The sequence below is a fragment of the Diorhabda sublineata genome, chromosome X, assembly GCF_026230105.1.
Source record: "Diorhabda sublineata isolate icDioSubl1.1 chromosome X, icDioSubl1.1, whole genome shotgun sequence".
NCBI lineage: Eukaryota > Metazoa > Arthropoda > Insecta > Coleoptera > Chrysomelidae > Diorhabda > Diorhabda sublineata.
Window position 1 is genome coordinate 18,083,530 of NC_079485.1, and position 20,617 is coordinate 18,104,146.

The 20,617-nt window shown below is 32.0% G+C and overlaps 1 protein-coding gene across 5 annotated transcripts in view; it reads right to left on the reverse strand.

The window, feature by feature from the left end:
• The window catches only part of LOC130450619 (C2 domain-containing protein 5), a 61,041-nt gene extending 40,535 nt beyond the window's left edge, over positions 1 to 20,506 (reverse strand). Inside the window, exons 1-5 of one of the 5 annotated variants that reach the window (XM_056789111.1) lie at positions 20,392 to 20,506; positions 19,896 to 20,106; positions 19,449 to 19,758; positions 18,895 to 19,237; positions 16,138 to 16,286 (exon numbers count right to left, since the gene is read on the reverse strand). In XM_056789111.1, the coding sequence (XP_056645089.1) occupies positions 16,138 to 16,286; positions 18,895 to 19,237; positions 19,449 to 19,758; positions 19,896 to 20,072 (979 nt within the window). In that variant the 5' untranslated portion in view covers positions 20,073 to 20,106; positions 20,392 to 20,506. Of the gene's footprint in view, positions 1 to 16,137; positions 18,105 to 18,894; positions 19,238 to 19,448; positions 19,759 to 19,895; positions 20,107 to 20,157; positions 20,303 to 20,391 lie in introns of those variants that run through there. The other 4 variants (XM_056789107.1, XM_056789106.1, XM_056789110.1 and 1 more) reach the window with 4 other exon arrangements.
• Positions 20,507 to 20,617: the final 111 nt, after the last annotated feature.

Genomic DNA, 20,617 nt, shown 5'->3' on the forward strand with positions numbered 1-20,617 from the left:
GATATCAGGCTGGATTATTGCAACCGGCTATTGAATATCGTACAGGAGGATCCTGAAATACTTTCATGAATTTTGTGAACTGATGAGGCTACGTTTAATGGTAATGGTAGAGTAAATCGCCATAATACGCAATACTGGTCCGAAACGACTACCCGTTGGATGCAGGAGATCTAACATCAGAGTCGTTAGACTTTAAATGTGATGCGGGTTTCTAGGCGGACAAATAAATGGGTCAATTTGTCTCCATTAGGCGGTTAATGGAGAAAGATATTCGTCGTGACATGTTCTTACAATATGATAGTTGCCCGTTACATTATTCCATACGTGTTTAGTATTTTTTAGATCAAACATACCCTGATAGGTCGACAGAACGTAGAAGTTTCTTTATTTGGAGAACTAACTTGGTTGGATTTTTATTTGTGGGGCCAAATAAAAGATCTCGTTTGAACCGATAGATCCACGATAAGAGATGATATAATTGAAAGGCTGAATTCATGTATAGAAAATTATGGATGACATTTTGAGCACCTAGGGCGCTACTAATTACACTAATTAGTTAGTTATATACGTTTCATCTCGTGATCTCATTGATAGTAATATTAGCTTCACATTTAAATAACACCATCTAGCGACAATTATGATTATTGTGAGAACAGTAAGTAGACCAATGTAAGATCTTTCTATGCAGAATGAATTACCAATTTTCGTTTGGGCAAACCAGTCTCCTAATGGACGTTTAAGGAAACATTGTAGCCATTTACACATTTCTAAGATATCTAAGATATCGACATGCGGTTTTCGTTACTCTGAACTACTTAGACTTCTATTTAAATTTGTCAAATCAGAATATATAAAATATATGAATCAATACCGTCTAGCATTAAATTTGCTATACAGGATGATTCATTAAGAATGTTCAATCTCTGAACTGTAGATTCTAGACCTCAAAATATGATGCTTCTGCTCAACATGCCTTATGCAAATATTGCTAGTTTCCGAGGTGTTCATTATTGTGTTCAAAGTTTAAATTTAAATTTTGATTTTCGCAATAATTTTTTGTGTTTTCACAATTTCTCTTTTAAAATTGGCAATTCTACGTTTTTTGGCATGAGGAATCATAATTTGCACTCTAATTTAACATTGCTATTAGAGGGCGCTAGTTACACTTGTTTGTGTTAATTAAATCAAAGTAAACATTTTTTGGGCTAAACTTACAACTAAAATAATAAAAAAATATTAAAAAGCGTTAAATTCTACAAAAAAAAGTTACTTTTCTTTGATTCGTGTAACTCAATCGGTTATAGAGTTATTTGCTTCTAAAAAGTTCAATAAATTTTAATTTTTTCATAAAAAAATTTTATAATTCCTTAAATATGTAATAATAACAAATTTGTAAATAAAAATAAAAAACTTCAAAGCAAATGCTCAAAATGCCCACCATTTACTTCAATACACTTTATGATCTGCTTTCGTGAAGATCTCTTAATATCAAAATCACATTCGTGAATTAAGCCGTGGTTTAATTTTTCGTTTTCTTTTCAAGTAGGCTTGTGTCACTTTTAGACAGTTTGTGTAGAAGCAAAAATTGGATAATAATAAGAATAAGTAATACATTAGTATACCATTTATTAACAAGTGTAATAGTTATTTATCAAATAAGGCCTAGGCATAACGATTTTTCCAATAATGAGATGCGCGTTATAGTGGTCCAGCTGCGGCTCGAAGATATTCACAATTATACCCAAATCGAAGGCGACCCAATTACAAACTGTACCGAAATCTTTACAACCGCTTAGGTGAAACGGGGTCTTTACGCTCTAAAAATGAGTACGGTGCTACAAAAAAAATCACTGCCAATGAAGAAGATGAAATTTTAATTTGTGTTACGGAGAATCCAGATACCAGTACTCGCCGATTAAGTCTGCAAACAGGTATAAGCCAATCATCTATTTTTAGAATACTGAAGAGGGAAAAATTTCATCCAGATCATTACACTCCTGTTCAGAATTTATTACCTCAAGATTTACCTAAGCATCTACAATTTGCCCATTTTTTGCAAGATAAACAAAATGTTAACCCAGATTTTCTGGATACAATTCTTTTTACTGATGAGGCAACATTTACCAGACGAGGAATATTTAATTATCAAAATAATCATTTGTGGGATTCTGAAAATCCACATGCTATGAGGGAAACACATTTTCAGCACGAGTTTAAGGTTAACATTTGGTGTGGTGTAATATGTGGGTATTTAATAGGTCCTTTTGAACTGCCAACCAATTTAAATGGACCTCTTTATTTAGATTGTCTTCAAGAACATTTACACGAATTACTAGAGGATATACTTCTCGCTTTAAGACAAAATATGTGGTTTTTGCAGCGACGGAGCACCACCACATTATTTTTTACAAGTTCGTCAATACTTAAACGAACAGTTTCCGCATCGATGGATTGGTCGTGGAAGTGAGTTTGCTTGGGCACCAAGAGGCCCTGATTGGCTGGATGGATTGGATGGATAATGAAGGCATTAGTTAGTTAGTTAGAAAAAATTACTTCTCTTCCACAACTGCGACGGAAAATAGAAGAAGCCGCGGATGTAATTAAAAATAATAGACAAGGATTATTTGATATTAAGAGATCTTTACGAAAGCAGATCATAAAGTGTATTGAAGTAAATGGTGGGCATTTTGAGCATTTACTTTGAAGTTTTTTATTTTTGTTTACAAATTTGTTATTATTACATATTTAAGGAATTATAAAATTTTTTAATGAAAAAATTAAAATTTATTGAACTTTTTAGAAGCAAATAACTCTATAACCGATTGAGTTACACGAATCAAAGAAGAGTAACTTTTTTTGTAGAATTTAACGCTTTTTAATATTTTTTTATTATTTTCGTTGTAAGTTTAGCCCAAAAAATGTTTACTTTGATTCAATTAACACAAACAAGTGTAACTAGCTCCCTCTAATATGTTAAATTAGAGTGCAAATTATGATTCCTCATGCCAAAAACATAAAATTGCTAATTTTCAAAGAGAAATTGTGAAAACAAAAAATTATTGCGAAAATCAAAATTTAAATTTATATATATTTAAATATATATAAATTTCTACAATTTCTTATTTGTTAGACCTTTTGATATATTAATGCATCTAAATTTTCTTGATTTTGGTCTCTTCTGTTTCAAAATTAGTTTTTTTTGATAGTTTGTTTTTAATATAGTATATAATATATATCTATCTATCTATCTATCTATCTATATATATATATATATATATATATATATATATATATATATATATATATATATAAAGGGGAGTCCGGAGAAGCGCACCCAAACTCTAGGAGTGTATTATACATGTGAAAGTAATGTGAAAAAAAAATTCATAATGTTCTTATCTGATTTTCATTGGTTTTCAAGTTATAGAGTAATTAAAAATGTTCATCTAGCTTTCCACTTATATCTGAATTTTAACATTATCAAAGTATGCCATGTTCGATGCTCAAAAGCATTTGATAATTTTGACGTTTTAATGAATTGTCAGTGTACAATGAACAGTAACTGAACGTTTAATTTCGAATTTATGTGATTGTTAGTGTTGCAAAATGCCAGATACTTATTCAAATTTAGAATATGTAAATATGGTGTTTGTTTATCGTTTCTGTAATGGAAGTGCTACAGCTACTGCTGAAGAATATCGTCAACGTTTTCCACACCAACGATATCCCGATAAAAACGTATTTATTAGAGTTTTTAACAAATTGTGCGAGACTGGTAAGCTTCCCAGTGCTAATGTATCTCTGAACGCGCTATTCGACAAGGTTTGGTGGAAGTAAAAAATATTCTGCATCTAGTAGAAGAAGATGCAGCTACTAAGTCACGGAGAATTGTCACTTAATTGGGAATTCCACAAAAAAGCGTGATACACACTTTACGAACAAGGCTTATATCATTATCACATACAGGGAGTACAGCATCTACAACCAGAGGATTACGCTAACCGTATGGAGTTTTGTCGGTGGATTAATAATAATCATCGTGTTGTATCGAGTATACTCTTTACGGATGAAGCTACATTCACCCTTGATGGCATTAATAATACTCGTAACTATCATGTATGGTCGGACGAAAATCCTCACGCAATAGTCGAAAGCAATTTTCAACATCGGTTTTCTGTAAACGTGTGGTGTGGTATGGTTGACAGTTATTTAATTGACCCTTTCATTTTGAAGAATCGTCTCACAGGAGACAACTACGTAAATTTTTTACAAAATAAATTACAAGGTCTACTAGAGGATGTCCCTGTAAATATTAGAATGCAGATGTACTATCAGCACGGTGGAACTCCAGCACATGTTGCTCGTCAGGTCAAGCAACATTTGGACGAACGTTTTCCAGGGCGTTGGATTGGTCGTGGAGGTCGCATTAATTGACCTGCAAGATCTCCAGACCTCACACCACTAGATTTTTGTTTATGGGGCTGGATGAGAATTGAAGTCTACAAAATAAAAGTGTACATACGGGATGCACTAATTAGACGAATTGAGAATACTGTAGCCCATATTAAAGAAGAAAGAAATGAATCAACAATTGGGAGAACAACAAACGCTCTTCGTAGACGAAGCAGAAAATGTTTAGAAGTCAATGGCGGTATTTATTGAAAGAACACTATGATTAAGAAAATTTTTATGTGATAATTTGTTTAATTGTTCATATGCTATAACTTGAGAACAAATGAAAATCGGATAAATATATATATATATATATATATATATATATATATATATATATATATATATATATATATATATATATGCTACGAAAAAAGAAATAAGTACACAATGACGTTTTCAATTTTGTTCACATTAGTTAGAATTACACTCAATTTCAATGCACATTAAGTATATGGAATGTACTCGTATTATTTCTTTCTCGAAAGCTTTTACTAGACTGACTGAGGTAGTTAACGTGTTTCAAAACAAAAATACGTAAAATTTTGAAATTGAAGTGGTCAAAATGTTCCTATTAATTTTTTGCAATTCGTTGAAACTCTGTACATCTAATGTGAGAAGAATATTATTATTTTCAAAAGCAGAGATTTTCATAAAGAATAACTTTTTTTCGTTCGTAAAAATCGGCTAAGCAGAAGTTGAAGGCATTTTTTCATAACAAAGTTCTCACTCGACCCCACCTGTTATTTGAAGAGTTGGACTGAAATTTGTGAAATAAATGCGTATAATTTGTTAAAGAATTCAATTATCGTGTATGAAGTATAATTGGGAGAATTTTAGACAGTCGGGAGGACATCCGAAAATGAAGAAAATCCTCAGCGAGTCCGTGAAAGATTTTATTGGATGGATAGCTCCGACGATGTGAAGGACTGGTGTGAGAAATGTACTACGAGTAATGGACCACATCACAAAAGAAAGGCACCCATGAAACAGTATAATAGTTGGAAGCCCTTTCGAAAGCATTGCTTTAGACATCGCTGGACCATTTCAGATGACAGAAAGTGGTGGTAAATTCGAGAGCTATGTATTTCAGAAAATCCAGCCGGGAATAAAGAAGAGGACGACCGCATTACATCCACGTTTAAATAAAATAGTCGAGAGAATGAACAGGCTCATTGGCAGATATCTGTTCAGTATAGTTTCCAGTCACCAGAGAGATTGAGATCAGTATCTATTCCTATTTGCAACGGCTTATCGATCCAGTAGTAATGAATAATCCAATTGAGAAGAAGAATGGACGACATACACGAATTGTTTTGATCGAATCTTCGAGTTGCCAGTGACAGAATTAAGAAACGACACGAGACGGAAGCCACAGATGGCGATTTTAAAAAGAGTAATGTATGACTGCACAACTCGAAGAGGAGAAACGGATTTTCTCCAATATTACAAAAATCATGGAAAGGTCCATACTTAATCAAGAAAAGGATCGATGATGCATAAGCAAGATCCCTAATTGAAAACCGAAATAAGTCCACCAAAATCGACTAGAGCCGTTCGAAGGAGACCATGACCTACAGGAAAGAGTGAACCAGTACAGACAAAGCTAGATATAGAGTCACTACAGAGTAATATTTGTTCACAGGAGAACGATAAGAGAAGCTACAGCGAAGGAAATATTGCATGATATCGGCATTCTGTTTTACAAAAGATTATGTTTTTTTATTTTTATTATTTTTTTATTTTAATTTTTATTTCCGATTTTAAAGATAATGAAGAACTGCTTTCATTTTATCTGAAATTATAACTTAAGAAAGTCTTTATCCAGTTGAAATAATGTTTTAATAAACTGAGGTACATATTTTATAAATTCTTATCCATTATAAACTAACGTTAAGCAAAATTAAGCAATAAAGCCTGGTGAAGACCAGATACATATGCTTCGACGAAATGCGGAGCAGACTGGCAACGTCACTTGGATGGCGTTGTATTCAATGGAGCAACATATGCGATGTTACACCAAAGAAGTTTGAATTCACACGTACCTTTGCTGTGTTGCCCTACGCGCATAAATGCAGACAGTTGCATTTTTTTACCAAACGGCACGTAGCGTAGTTGTGTTTTTTTATAATGAATGGCGATTATAGAGAAAAACTTGATTGAATTTGTGCGTAAATATGAATGTTTCAACAATCCAAAAGATACAATGTAATTAGTTATTTAGCTATGTAACTAAATATGTAACAAAGTTTTTTCTAATAATCACTAGGTGACCTTATATTAATAGACTTTTCAACATGGTATTCCATAGGTCTATGAAAAATGTGCGGTACACGTTCGTTAGTATCGGACAAAGGATTCGATGTTAATATTATTTTTTCCAGTAAATAGGGATGATAAAAGTCAGAATTCGTGAAGATGTTGTTGTCACTGTGTCGACCGTAGTGCCCAACGTCTATCATCTTAAATTTATAAAATGGGTTAACAATAGCGAGTAAAACAATTGAGAAATGATTTTTATAGGAAGCAGTAGCTTACTTCAAAAAAAATTGCTAGTCTTTTTTTTGTTTCAACCGCTCTTTCTTTGGTTGGTGTCCAGTTTATATATGTATGGCGTCACTAAATCATGCAATTCTTCAAAAGAACTTATAATATGTGGAGTTCACGGCTAAGATATCATGGACCCATTGTCTCCTTGCACTTGCAAAGTATTCTGGCACAATAGTAGTAATATTGCTTCTTCCATCGTCGAAAACAGTAAACCTATGTGTAATCCGGCATGACAGCCGTTTACGCAACGTCTGGTCTGCACCAGGCTCAATTAAAGTAGTCCGTGAATATGCTCCGTAACATACAATTAAACCAGTTTCTAATGATTTCTACGATTTTTCCAAAATCAAATTAATAAAAACGGCGAATAATTATATACCAGCCTACAGGGTATAGAAAAAAGATATGAGCTACATTTATGAGCTGATCTTCTGTACTTTTCATTTTAAACCAGTTAAACATATCAAGGTTAGTCATTTGTTGTGGTTTTCGTCTGAAAAATTCCTTCGGTCATTATACAACAAAATTCATTAATTCCAGTGTAGAATTTGTTTTATATTTACTAGTAATTCATAGAAAATATGAAGGCTACTCTACTGAGTATTTAATAAATAGAATCAATGGTTATATTAATTTCGAAAAATCATCGCACAATACAGAAAAATAAACGCAAGGAAAATGAATATATTTAACTAAATGACGTTATTATGAACTATTTTAGGCAATTGATAAAATGGTTAGATATTCGAACATGCATTGAGAAATGCAAGGTTTTAGTTAATAACTTAAATAAATATATAGATATAATGAGTTTGTTTTAATATGAAAAAGAAGGGAATGTCTTTTCGTTTTGCTTAAATAAAGAGAACCAAATCAGAAATTTCCTACAAATATGTAGAAAATAAATAGGATATGGTTTATTGTTTTTTTTTCATCTATCTTCTATCCATCAAGCGGCATAATTATAAACCAAAAGACATTCTAACATATTCGATGCATTTTTTGTTATCAACTAATACTAGTGATGTATAGAAAATTACCTGAGACATTCAACACATATACATAAAGATGTAACAATTACACAAGCATCTTAATACTCACTTTTTTTAACGAATCCTATGAGAAGAACAAAATATTAAGCAAAATTATGAAAATGCATTACAATAAACAAATTTATTGAATAGAAGACAGACATACGTCACAAAAACTGAATTAGCAAATATCATGATAATATGAATTTAAATGTAGTAAAAGTTCTGCTGAAGTTCAGTTTGTTACTAGAAAATAAAAAACAAATCCTTTATTTTGTTATCGGCCATTGCATGTATTTAATGACAACATTAGGTGAAACAGAGACATAAAACCGTATTTCTTTCGCCGATTGGAAATCGGCTAAAAACGGATTTTACGAAATTGTGTCAAAATAATAGACAGCTGTCAAGGTAAATATTTCAAAAATGTAATCTTAAATTTTACTTAATGTTTGATGATTATTTATTTTTTTGTAATGTTTATTTAATAACAATCAAAATTCACAATTTTATAGATTATTCTGTTAACCGTTACAATGAAAAAAAATCTTCATGTCCTGATGAGTCTTCTCCCGTGAGAAGATCTCCTCCACATTTCATGTTCGGTTCTTTGGCCAATGTCTCCCTACTGTCTTCGGTCGTCTCTTTCTTGCATTAATGGTTGGAGTAGGGGATGTGTGATTCCAGCCTTTGGTAATGCATTTGGCTTCTCTGTTGTATTGTTCCATGTACTGTTGCAATTAGAAGCTTTTCATGTATCATCTGGTTTGAAACATACCAGGGAGCATCTACAATTGGAGAATCTTAGATTGTGCCCTTTGTATAACGGCTATACTCGATTTGCTCGCACAGCTTCACAGCTCTATGCCGTTAGTTCAGATTAGACAGTCTTGTACAATAAGATAATATTTTCTAGCCACATGTTCGATTTTGTGCTTAGCAGTTAATACAATTCTCTCATTTTAAGGTCTATTTGTATGCGTTTCTTTTTAATTTGTGCTCTCCAGTTTAATTTGCCATTTCTAGATATTTAATGTAGAGCAAACTACATTATTAATGTATATTAACGGACATTTTTTTTCTTAGTGTCAAAATTATGTGTTGCAATTTGCTTCCGTTAATGTTTACTCTCCACCTTTTGAGCCATTCTTCTACTTTTAATATATGTTCTTGTAGATTTGCGGATATTACTAGTCGAAATTATTGTATAATTAGACACTGGGAGTTCTACGGTGACTATTATGTACAGTATTGCACCTAGGACGCCATGCCACCTTGTGGAACTCCAGAATTAATGAGTCTATTTGATTTTAAATTTAAATAGCAAGCCGTCGTGCCATACCTTATCAAATGCTTTAGTTATGTCTAAAAATATTGTTGAACAATACTTTTTTTCTTTTAGCGCTACACTTATTTCATGCGCAATTCGATGGCATTATTGCATTTTCGAGTGTTTTTGACGAAAACAAAATTGATATTGTGGAATTATATTCAGGTTGAAATTAATTCGTTGCAGTAACAAGTTCTCAAAAAGTTTCGAAATGGTGGGTAACAAACTTATTGATCTCTACGAAGATGCATTGATCTTTTCCTGGTTTTGGGATAAGTATTATTTTAGATTTTTAAATATTGTTAGCCAGTACTGCAGTCTTAAGATCGCATTAAATATACAGATTAGCATCACGATTCCTTTTTTAGGCAGTTTATTCAACATTTTTGGTGTTATCATGTCAATACCCGGTGATTTCTTGTTGCTCAGAAGAGAAATTGTAACGTTTGTTTCCTTTAGGGTTGTCAGCCTTATATTTGTCATGTATGTATCTTGATTTCTATTTAGTTTTAGATAGTCTGGTCTGCAGTATCGATAAAAGGAATAAAAACTTCTACTATATTCTATTTTAGAAAGGTATAGAGCAATAAAATGAGGAATTCCGTCCAGTTCAATTTCAGTGTCGGATATAGGTGTAGGTCTTGAAATATTGTGTAGGGATTAATTAGGTAGTAGATCATATAGTTACGTTTTGCATTTAACAGGCACCATTTAACCTTCTATTAGTGCCTCTGCCTAATTCCAACCCTACTTCAGATTCGGCTTAACCATGCGCCGTAAGGCCAATGGTGTTTAGTTTAACGTATCAGTATTTGCTGTTAAGCAATAGTGTTCACAGTATTATAAGATTAGTAATATAATAATTCTCCACTATCAGTGAATGAAAAACTTATTATTTTAAATGTACACGATTGCATAAAATACGATTACTCGAAATTTACTGTACAAGAAACTGTCGACCGATGTTCCCAAATGACTGGAGTTGGAAAGTCCACCGTTTTTAAATCATTGCGGGGGAGAAAGATAGCAGGCCAAGTGGAACCATTTAATAAAAGTCCAGGCAGACCAGTAAAAGTCCTTGATGAAGACACCAAAAGTGTAATTCGAAGAAAAGTTCCCACTTTGAGAAATATGGATTTTGCCTGAGAAAAGCATAACCGTATATCACTTGTACTGGAAAGCGATGAAATTGTTTGCTGGCGACGAAAATACTTAAGAAGTATAAAGCAGTATAGAACAGAGCAGAAGAAAATCTTTTATCTTGATGAGACGTGGATTAATGAAGGTTATACATCACCAAAAATATAACCAGTGCTCGCCAAGCTTTCATGGAAGGCCTGTCAACGAGTATTAAGGTGCCTTCAGGTAAAGGAAAAAGACTAATAATCGTCCATATTGGAAGCGGAGAGGGATTTTTAAAAGAAGGTTTGCTAACCATTCAATCGTACCATACGGGAGATTACCAAGAGGACATGGATTCGGATGTTTTTGAAGACTATTTTGGTGAAATGGTAAAATATCTTCCGGCTGATTCAGTAGTAGTTATGGATAACGCATGTTATCATTCTCGACGCATAGAGAAGACTCCAACTCCATCTTGGAGAAAACAATTATGGACTGGTTAAACACTAAATCCTATAGAACTTATATGGGCGCAAGTGAAAGGATTTGTAGTAAAACACAACACGACATTCAAAATGAAAGACGTTGAGCTACTGTTTGATCAAGTCATTAAGGAGGTGACACCAGAGAACTGGCGAAAAGCAGTCCAGCATGTCATTAAAGAAGAGGACAAAATGTGGGATCTTAACTACTTGATCGATCGGACCATCGACCCGTTAATTATAACGTCAAGAGTAGATAACAGTTCCTCAGATGACGAAGAATATTATGATTTTTTATAATTTAATTTCTTTATAATGTATTTTTTGTATAATGTTCAATTAAAAATAAGTGTACCTAATACTAGGTATATAATACCTAATTTTTATTCTGTTAGAATAAAATTCTTTCCTTTTTACGAGTATCCTACCGGCACACTTTTGGCACACTATTTTCAGTGTTTGTGAATGGATAACAATAGGCTAAGCCCATATATTGACCCCAGCCCGGGTGGTACTACCTGCACTTGATAAAGAGAAAAAAAATTTACAATGAAATCAATGCCAAACTTCGAAAGTGGTTTAAATATTCGTTGGTCTCTTTGCATACATAATGAGGTTTTATTACTCTATACCTTTCTGAAATACTATAGGTGTCTTGAAAACTGTTCTACTTTTTCTTCGTCGCTTCTAGTCCAAGTTGCTGGATTTGGTGTATCATTGCGAAGTAGAGGGATAGCCACTACTTTTTTTTTCAATTTGATTTAATGGGTCTCCATATTGAGTTATCATTATAATTGGGACTTGTTATATACTGCGAAAAAGTGTTTTTACGCATTTGTTTCAGTTTTAAATCAAGGGTGCTGCTTAGTCGGTTATAAGTATTTTTCTCGCCTGGTGCATAACTCCTATGTCATTTCGTTCTTGCTTTTCTTCTCTCAAGAATAAGTCGTTTGATTTCCATTGAATATTAATATTGTTGTTTGGTGTCCCTTCTGGAGGAGTAGCTTGTATGGCAGCTTCTTGCAGTATACTGGTTAGTTTGTTTGATGCATTCACTACTTCGTAGTCACCTTTCAGGTTAACGTTTGAATTTATGTTATCACGCTTCTATATATTTAATCAAGATTTAAAAAAAATAGACATAAATTAATCTGCTAAACATCATGAAAAGAGATCAAAATCTAAAGTATTGCCTTGGACTTCTAAATACTTGTCCGGTTAATATTATTATAATTAAATTAATTAAAATAAATTATTTGAATAATAAAATTGTCAATCTTGGTTCAGGATCTCCTTGTCAATAATGTCGTGGTCTGAAATGGAAAGATGAGACTCAAGGAATGTGCAGCAGTAGTGTTAAAGTCCAACTTTTTGGGCTTAGCCCCTATCCTGAAACTTTATACAGTCTATTGACTCATTAGGATCCGTTGTCAAAACATTTATAATGGATGTTCTGTTATGGAGAAGATGCTAGATCCAATTGAAGATAGGGAAATTCTAATCTCTTTTCGTATAAGTTCATTATTTCTCAGTATGCCGATCCCACAGACCATGAAGTACCTTGAGGACTCAATGAGCAAAAATATTTGAAATACAAAAACGAAGGAACAGCTAATGGCTGAACAATAATTCATGACTCACTTTAAAAAGCAAGTTGTCAAGACTTTCAGTATTTTCCTAAGGTATGGTACAGGTATAAGGATGATATTTTTGTTATATGCAATACGAAAAAGGTAAATATAGAAGATTTCATTTTGAAACTCAATATCCAAATGTCCATCTATAAATTCAACTTATTGGAAAATAATAGATATTTTTAGATACTTGTATTCAACATATAATGGCTAGTCTCCATTTCCTGGTACATCGGTTAATCCACTTTCCACTTACCATCGAAAGATACAATAAGGAAAGGAGTTTTATTGATGATGTAGCTGTACGTTGTTGTATGTTATAATAGAATTGTAAATGGGTTAATTAACCGTCATAGGTTTAAGAAATCTCTATGTAAAATCTCGTTTTTCCAAAATCTAATAAAAAAAACACCCAAATACATTTCAATCCTGTTTACACAAAAGGACTGGCGGGCATTTTTGACAGAGTGGGTTTTAAATTGGTTTATACATTAAAACAATTGCTGGGTAATCCTAAATATATATGAAATTAGCGGTAATGATTGTGATGAGCAGTTTGTCGGCAGACCTAAACCGTTAATATACGGTTTAAAGAGCACGTAGCTCTTTTAAAATATAAACGAACCGAAAAATTGAATGATGCCGATCACGCCGCCAGTCCAAATCATGAAAAAATATGAAAAATGTGAAATTATTTGAAAATGTATCCAATAATAGTTATATGCATTCGACAGCCCTGAAATTGTTAAATGTAAGAACAGTTCAAATAGGGACAAAGGGCCTACTCCTTACAACCCTCTCTATAGTTTAGTAGTTAAGAAATAAATATGAAGATTCCCGTTTTCTCGCTGGAGAAAGTTCATTGGTGGGAAAATTTAGTGTAAGCTAGTTAAGTCAAGTTAATATGTTACAGTTTAAATTCAGTTTCTGAAGACGATAACTTGGTTATCGAAACGAGCATCAGACAGTGTAATTGTGAGTGTTGGTGTAGTGGTAGTGTAAAAAGTGTGTTCAGTATGAATATCACCAACTTAACTCCAAAAACAACATTAATGACTTCTTTGAGCTTCGCAAGGTTGATGACTTTGCAAAACCTCTTTTGAACATTGAAGCCCCAGCTTATTATGTACGGAAAAATAACCGCTTTGAAAAAAAAGCTGAAGTTGTTTCATGTTAATCAGGAATCAAGTTTTAGGTCGACTTTATACCGTGTATCCCGGATATATTGAATGCTATCACCTGCGTCTTCTCTTACATGAGATTCGAGGCCCTTCATCATTTTTTGCTTTGAAAACTGTTGGACGGAAAAATAAAGGTATATATTAATTTTGAAAATGCCCCAGTTTTAATTACATTAATTGACTAAATATACCCGAATATTGACAAATCTGGCGACAATTATAGTTCTTAGTTAAAGGAGACAACCATTCTAACTTTATAAAATAAACAAGTCAATTGTATTAACATTTTTCTGGAGAAAACTCCGAACCAACCAATGAAGAAACTGTCCACTACCCTGTGGAGCTCATACACACTCTTAATCCACCATGGATAACTCATGTTATTTAACGTAAGATTGGCTCTACAATAATGTTGTTCCGCAATTTAAATCCGCCAAAATTATGTAATGGTAGCAGGCTACAAGTCAAGGAGAAACTGTATCCATTCCAAAAATTCCTCTAATTCCATCAGATGACCATTTCTAATTTGAACGTCAAGTTAGTTAAGCCGTGACGAATAATAACGCCCAAGGTAAAGTTTTAAAATGGCTGGTAATGATTTAGAAATGACTATTTTTCTCACGGTCAACTATACGTGCATGCTCAAGAGTAAGTTCACCTGACAGCTTGGTAATTCTTCAACCAATAGGGGAAACGATGGATGTTGTATAAAGAGAAGTTTCAAGTTTTTAATATTCTATTTTTGATTATATCAATAATCATTTCTTTAAATTGGATCTATAGAATCAAAAAATAAGCATTATCCAATCAACAAATATTCAAATTCTAAAGAATTTTTGGATTTATTTTTTTTTTATTTAACTATTTTGAATATTTTATCTATATAATAATTAATTTCTACTATTTCAAAGAAATGAGTATCAGACTTTTTCAATTTTGTTAAGTTTTAATTGATTGGATATTTTTAATATACAAAATAGATTTAATAAATAATATATTCTAATAATTTTCAGGTTTGTTTTGAATATAAAACTAGGAACAATGTATTTTGTGAATTTCAATTTTCGTTTTTAATATAAAAAATTGGTAGTCATAAAAATTTTAAAACCGTTAGAATAATAACCGTATAAAAATAAAAATTATGCTAAAATAAAAAATGCTAAAGGCAAAAAAGGTCATAATTTTATATCTATAACCAATGTTTATTTTGAAGAATTAGCTAATAAAAAATATATAAGTCAAATTACTGCCTTCTTCTTAAACTTGACAGAGTTTGATGCCTAGGTTTAAGTTGTTCATATCAAATCTATATTTATAAAGATTTTATGTGTAACAAATTCTAGACCTTATGGCATACGACAAAGTACTTCCATGGTGATGTGGAAATCTGTGTTATTTATTATTTCAACTCATAAAAATTGATAAGACCCTAAGTGGTGAAGGGTGTGTTAATTTCGTAAAATCCGTTCATGTTGAATCTTTGGGTAGCTAGGTAACAAAATTTAATATGTCTCTTACTTGGCATGTATTTTATGACACGCGAAGCGGGCAGATAACGGCTAGTATTATATAAAGTATATGCGTCTTTTTACTTCGAGAAAACACCAGTTGAATTCTGCTTTACATAATATCATTCAAATTCCATATTTTGAAACTTAATACCTAGGAATACGAGTATCAGAATTCAGCTGGAAAAAGCATGCAAAAAATGTGACAGAATATCTGATAACAAACAAAATATTGTGTGCAACCTTGCCAGCAAAACAATTATGGAGATACATGAATAGAACGACACTAGAAGAGGATTCCGTAGAGAAAATTTTGTCATCATCAACGGCAAACTTACCATCAAGTTTAATAATCTGCGATAGCACTTACAGTCTCTTTTATACAGGACACAACCACAAAAAAATGTTCAAAACTAGTAACCATCCACTCCATCCCTTATTATAACCTCAAACTTATGAGAAACTTAAAAAGAGCTAAGATGAAAAGCAACTAGAAAAGATTTCACCACCCCAGTAACAGTCAACTAAATAGCATAAAGTATGTTTTGTTTTGATTGATAATAGATAAATACTATATGACAAAAATACACATAAAAATGCATATACATAGATCAATATTGTTTCAAGTAAAAAAATAGAATATGAATAATAAAATTCTTATGAAATAACTATATACATACATAAAATAGCCAGTAAAATTATATACTTGCCAACTAGTATATTTATGATATAAATGTATATTTCAAAGAATCCCAGCCTGAACAAGAATTGAAATTTTTTTTAAGAATAAAATAAAAAAACTATTAACTTTTTTGTATATTGTTTTTCTAAATACAGAATTACCTACCTTTTGGAGTGGTGCTTAAATCGGAATCTGATGATCTTCTTTGAGCAAAGTTATTGGTTCTAGATGGCGACTGGTCGTTCTTCCTCTGGTCTAAGTTATGTTGACAATTGTTACCTCCAATTTGTTCTGGTTGTGGTGATATGTTATGCCTGTTTGGGGTTATGCATGCATGCTTAGTATTGCTACAAATATTGCCTTCAATTTGTGTATTGTCAGGCAAATCGTTGGAAGAATCGTTAATACATGTTAAATAGTTTGGAGTTGGAATATTAGGGGAAGTTGAAAGTTGTTTTGACTTTCGTTGGCTAAAGATTCGAAATAAGAGGCTACCTTTAGGTTTTCTGTCTGAACTTGTACTGTATGATCTCAGACGTGGTTCTCGATGATCTCGAATTAAAGATAACATACTCTTCTTTGTTGTGAATATTTTAAACCTTCGATAGGTTTTTTTCTTGTGTAATGATTCATTTAACATACTTTTTACTATAGGTTTATTTAACTGATTATCTGAATAGTTTTTTTTTCTTACTGGATCACAGTATTGTGCAGGACTCAACAGTTCTGTTTTAGCTAAGCATGGTTGGGACTGCCTTCTTTTAAATATTTCAGTAGATACAATTTCAGTTAAACAAATGCCTAAAACCGTCTCTTTTTGCTTTACATATTCCTTAAAAGAAACAGAACTCGCTGATTTGGGCATTTTCAGCCGCTGCTGTGTAGTCTGCATAGGAATTACTTTAATTTTAGAAAAATCCACAGATTTACACAATGGTGACATTGGTGGAGTGTAAGTTCCTAAAAGATTTGCTTTGTCTAATAATAAAGCTTGTACTGCAGTTTTTATTAATCCTTTTTCTTTTATTTTAACATTTTTTATTGCTTCTGGAATGATACCCTTAAAGTTTATTGACACTGTAGGTTCAATTGAATCTTCTTCCTCATCAAGAGAATTACTTTTATCGGTACTTTCAAATATTACTTTTTGATCCAGGCTACTTTTTTCATTCACATTTAGCTCATCAGAATCTATTTCTTCCTCAACTGAATCATTATCTTTCTCATTATCTATTTTTTTATCCACTGAATCATTATTATCTTTCTCATTGTATTTTTCTGTATCGAATAGTTCAGACATTGAACATTTTTTTTGCAAGCTATGTGTGTTAAAATCTGAACTCACTGAACCTAGTCTGTTCAATTCTAAAGTTGGTAAAGAGTGCTGTTTAAATAACCTTGGTTTCTCTTTCAACTGTAATCTTTCGACATCTTTGATAATATTACTGATAGTATCAAGACTCTTCTCTCCATTTTTTTCACTTTCCTCTTCATAATCTGAAGTTGTGGAGTCTGAACTGGAATAATGGCCTTCGCTACTGCTTCCATCAGAGAGCATAATAGGTTCGGAAGCAGTTTTATTAAGAAAGTTACTTGATTTTTCATTAACATCTTCAATTAGATGATTCTTAGTTTCTAGTATACAACTCAAACTATTATGAGCATGAATAACAGATCTAGCTAACATCTCGGCCATAAAACTAGAATCACTTTCAGATCTTTTATGTTTTGTATGAACTACAGGTTCTTCATCAATTTCTTCTCCAATACTTTCAGACAATTTGGATTTCAAAGCAGTCATTTTTTTACTCAACGAATTTTGAGAATATTTTAGATTCCTAAGCTTCTTAGGTAAACTAGGTACAGGTTTACCTCGTTCATTTTCTTGTTTGAGTAGCTTTTCCATAGAAGTATGAAATACGTTCTCTATAGAGTGAGTAGACCTCATATTTCCTGAATCTATAGAAAAATACAGTTTTTTTGAAAGACGTTTATATTTGGGAGAGGTAAATTCAGACAATTTTGGTAGTTTTGAAAACGAAGGAGGGGATATAAAAGGAAACACTTTTGGTGCGCTGCTTAAGCGAAAGCTTTTGCCATCACCAACGAATTCAAGGTAATCTTTAACATGCCTGTGTACAAAAATATGAAGACTATCATTAGACTTATTTTTCATTAAAATATACTTATGATAGGTGTGATTGTGTTTTAAATGTTTTTCTACATTGAATTCAAATGAAAATATTATAGTAATTTTAACTAAGTCAATACAAACAATCCTTTTTATTGATATTTAAAAAATAATTGCCACACATGTATACCAAGTTGATTATGATTTTAAATTACTGTATCCACAACTTTCATACTGATTTTGCTATATTTTATAGGCTCAGACACTCAAAACATGAACATCTTTTACTTCTTGTCAATGTTCAACTGACCTGCCAGTAACTAAAAACAATATACTTTTGGGCTACAGACAAGCCATAAATAATTTCCATTTCTGTCCACAGGAAAAGACAATATTATTTTTATCTTATTATTTATATTTATCTATCAATATTCTAAATAATTTAAACAATAATCAAAAGACATAATCTGGGATTTCTGTTTCAATCACAGCATAATACCTTTTATTCAACATGAATTACTTTCAATCACAATTAATTGTTTATGGATATCTCAGCTACCTCAGCTAACTTTATGCACTAATCACCTTTTCCCCACCCCCAATATCTGCTTTGTCAATGTCCTGACAAAAAATCTCCCAGCAATATTCTCAGATTGGTTGAATTTTAGAGAACCCACAATTAACAATTTGGAATCTGATTTTTTTCCAAAAATTTCCTCATCAACTGACCTCCTCTGCTATGAATGATGTAAAAGTTTTAATGAATACTTTTAATATCATATAATACTCACTCATCTTTGCTTTCTCCATTGAAAACACTATTACAGATATTAGTTGATTTTATAAGTGTTACAGCAGTTCCTATGCCTCTGGCTACAATTCCGGATTCTCCTTCTAAATCATAACTCTGTTTATATCCTATAACTGCATTTCCACCCAAACTTATAGTTTTTACTCCTATCTTTCTTTGGAGCTCTCCTGATAGTTTGAAAAATAAGGTTTGTCTGGCTTCATTTGATGCTCTAGGAGTACGTATTTTATCAATCCACTGATACTCTGGATCATCATACACTAATAACTCTTCTACAAAGCCATGAATCAATTTTGCTTGGTAGCCTTGGGGAACAGTTGGAGCTGAAATAAAAAAATTATTAGTATTTTTATGAAAGATAAAGGGAAAATTTTATTATCTACAAAACAAGACAATGCTTTAAACTTACAAGAAGCTAATTTTTTAATTGAAAAAAAATCAAATTTCTTTTTTTAGTAACCACAACTTACTGACACAGAAATATATCTTATTTCACATATTTCTATTTTTAATTTATAAGAAAATAGTACTTACAATAAAAAAATTGTATTCCACATGATGACTGCCTAAATCTATTGAAGTCTGAAAACAATTCAACTTTTACTGTTATGTTCACTTCACCTCTTATACCATGCATTGTATCATAAACTGGCAGCCAACCAGATATTTCATGGTGGATTGAACTATCTCCATTAAAACCATATTTAATTACTGGACCATCAACCGGAAGTAGCAATGGATTCAAATTCAAATAAACTTTGCCAATAGCATCATTTGCTGAATATGTATCATGATCCATTAAACGTATTTGTAATGGTTCATCTTGTAACTCTGAATCTTCAACCTAAAGTACAATAATTGAATCAAAATATGTGATAAAGCTTGTATGGATATTAACAAACAATTATTATGATATTGTTTAGCAAAATTAGTTAAGTTGTGTACAGTTACAAAATAGTGTAAATAATCTTTGGACCTTACCTCAAAGCGATACCAGTCTGTATTCCATTGAGGATGTAAAGATTTTCTACAGACATCTGTTTTAAAAGTTGTACTTCCAAGTTTTATTTCTACATACGCATCAGTGGTGTCGCTAGATCTATCCATAACTGGTAAATTCTTTCCAGAGGAAATTTTTACTTTCACCTTGCCTGGCATTGTTTATGTACAAAAAGTGAGGTTAGTTTATGACCTAAAATGGGATTATGAAAAGATCTATTAATTGAAATTCAGAGTGACATACCTAAAAACGTGGGTGAGATTGTTTTTATGATAATTCATGCCACACAAATACTTATTCTATTTTTAGGTATTTAAAAAATACATCTCAATTGTACAATCTATATTCTAACAACTGACAGATAATTGACCAGAGTAACCTTCAGTTATACCTGACATAGTGACATAATAATTTTTTTTCCAAATTCTCGGAGTCGATTGGTCATTAATCAAAGTAACAAAACAAAAATTACACTACCCGAAAAATATATGATGCATTCTTGGCATTTGGTTCTCTTGTTGTTCCTAACCGCTTAGTTAGCTTAGCATTGAAAATGTAAAACCAGAATTCATCAACTTGAGATAAGTCATTTGCAGCATTTTTTACATATTCTTTTTCCATAATTCCTTAATATAATGTAACTGTTAGTTGTTTTTCTTCATCTATTCTATAGCAATGAAAAATATTTGGTAGGTTTTTTCTG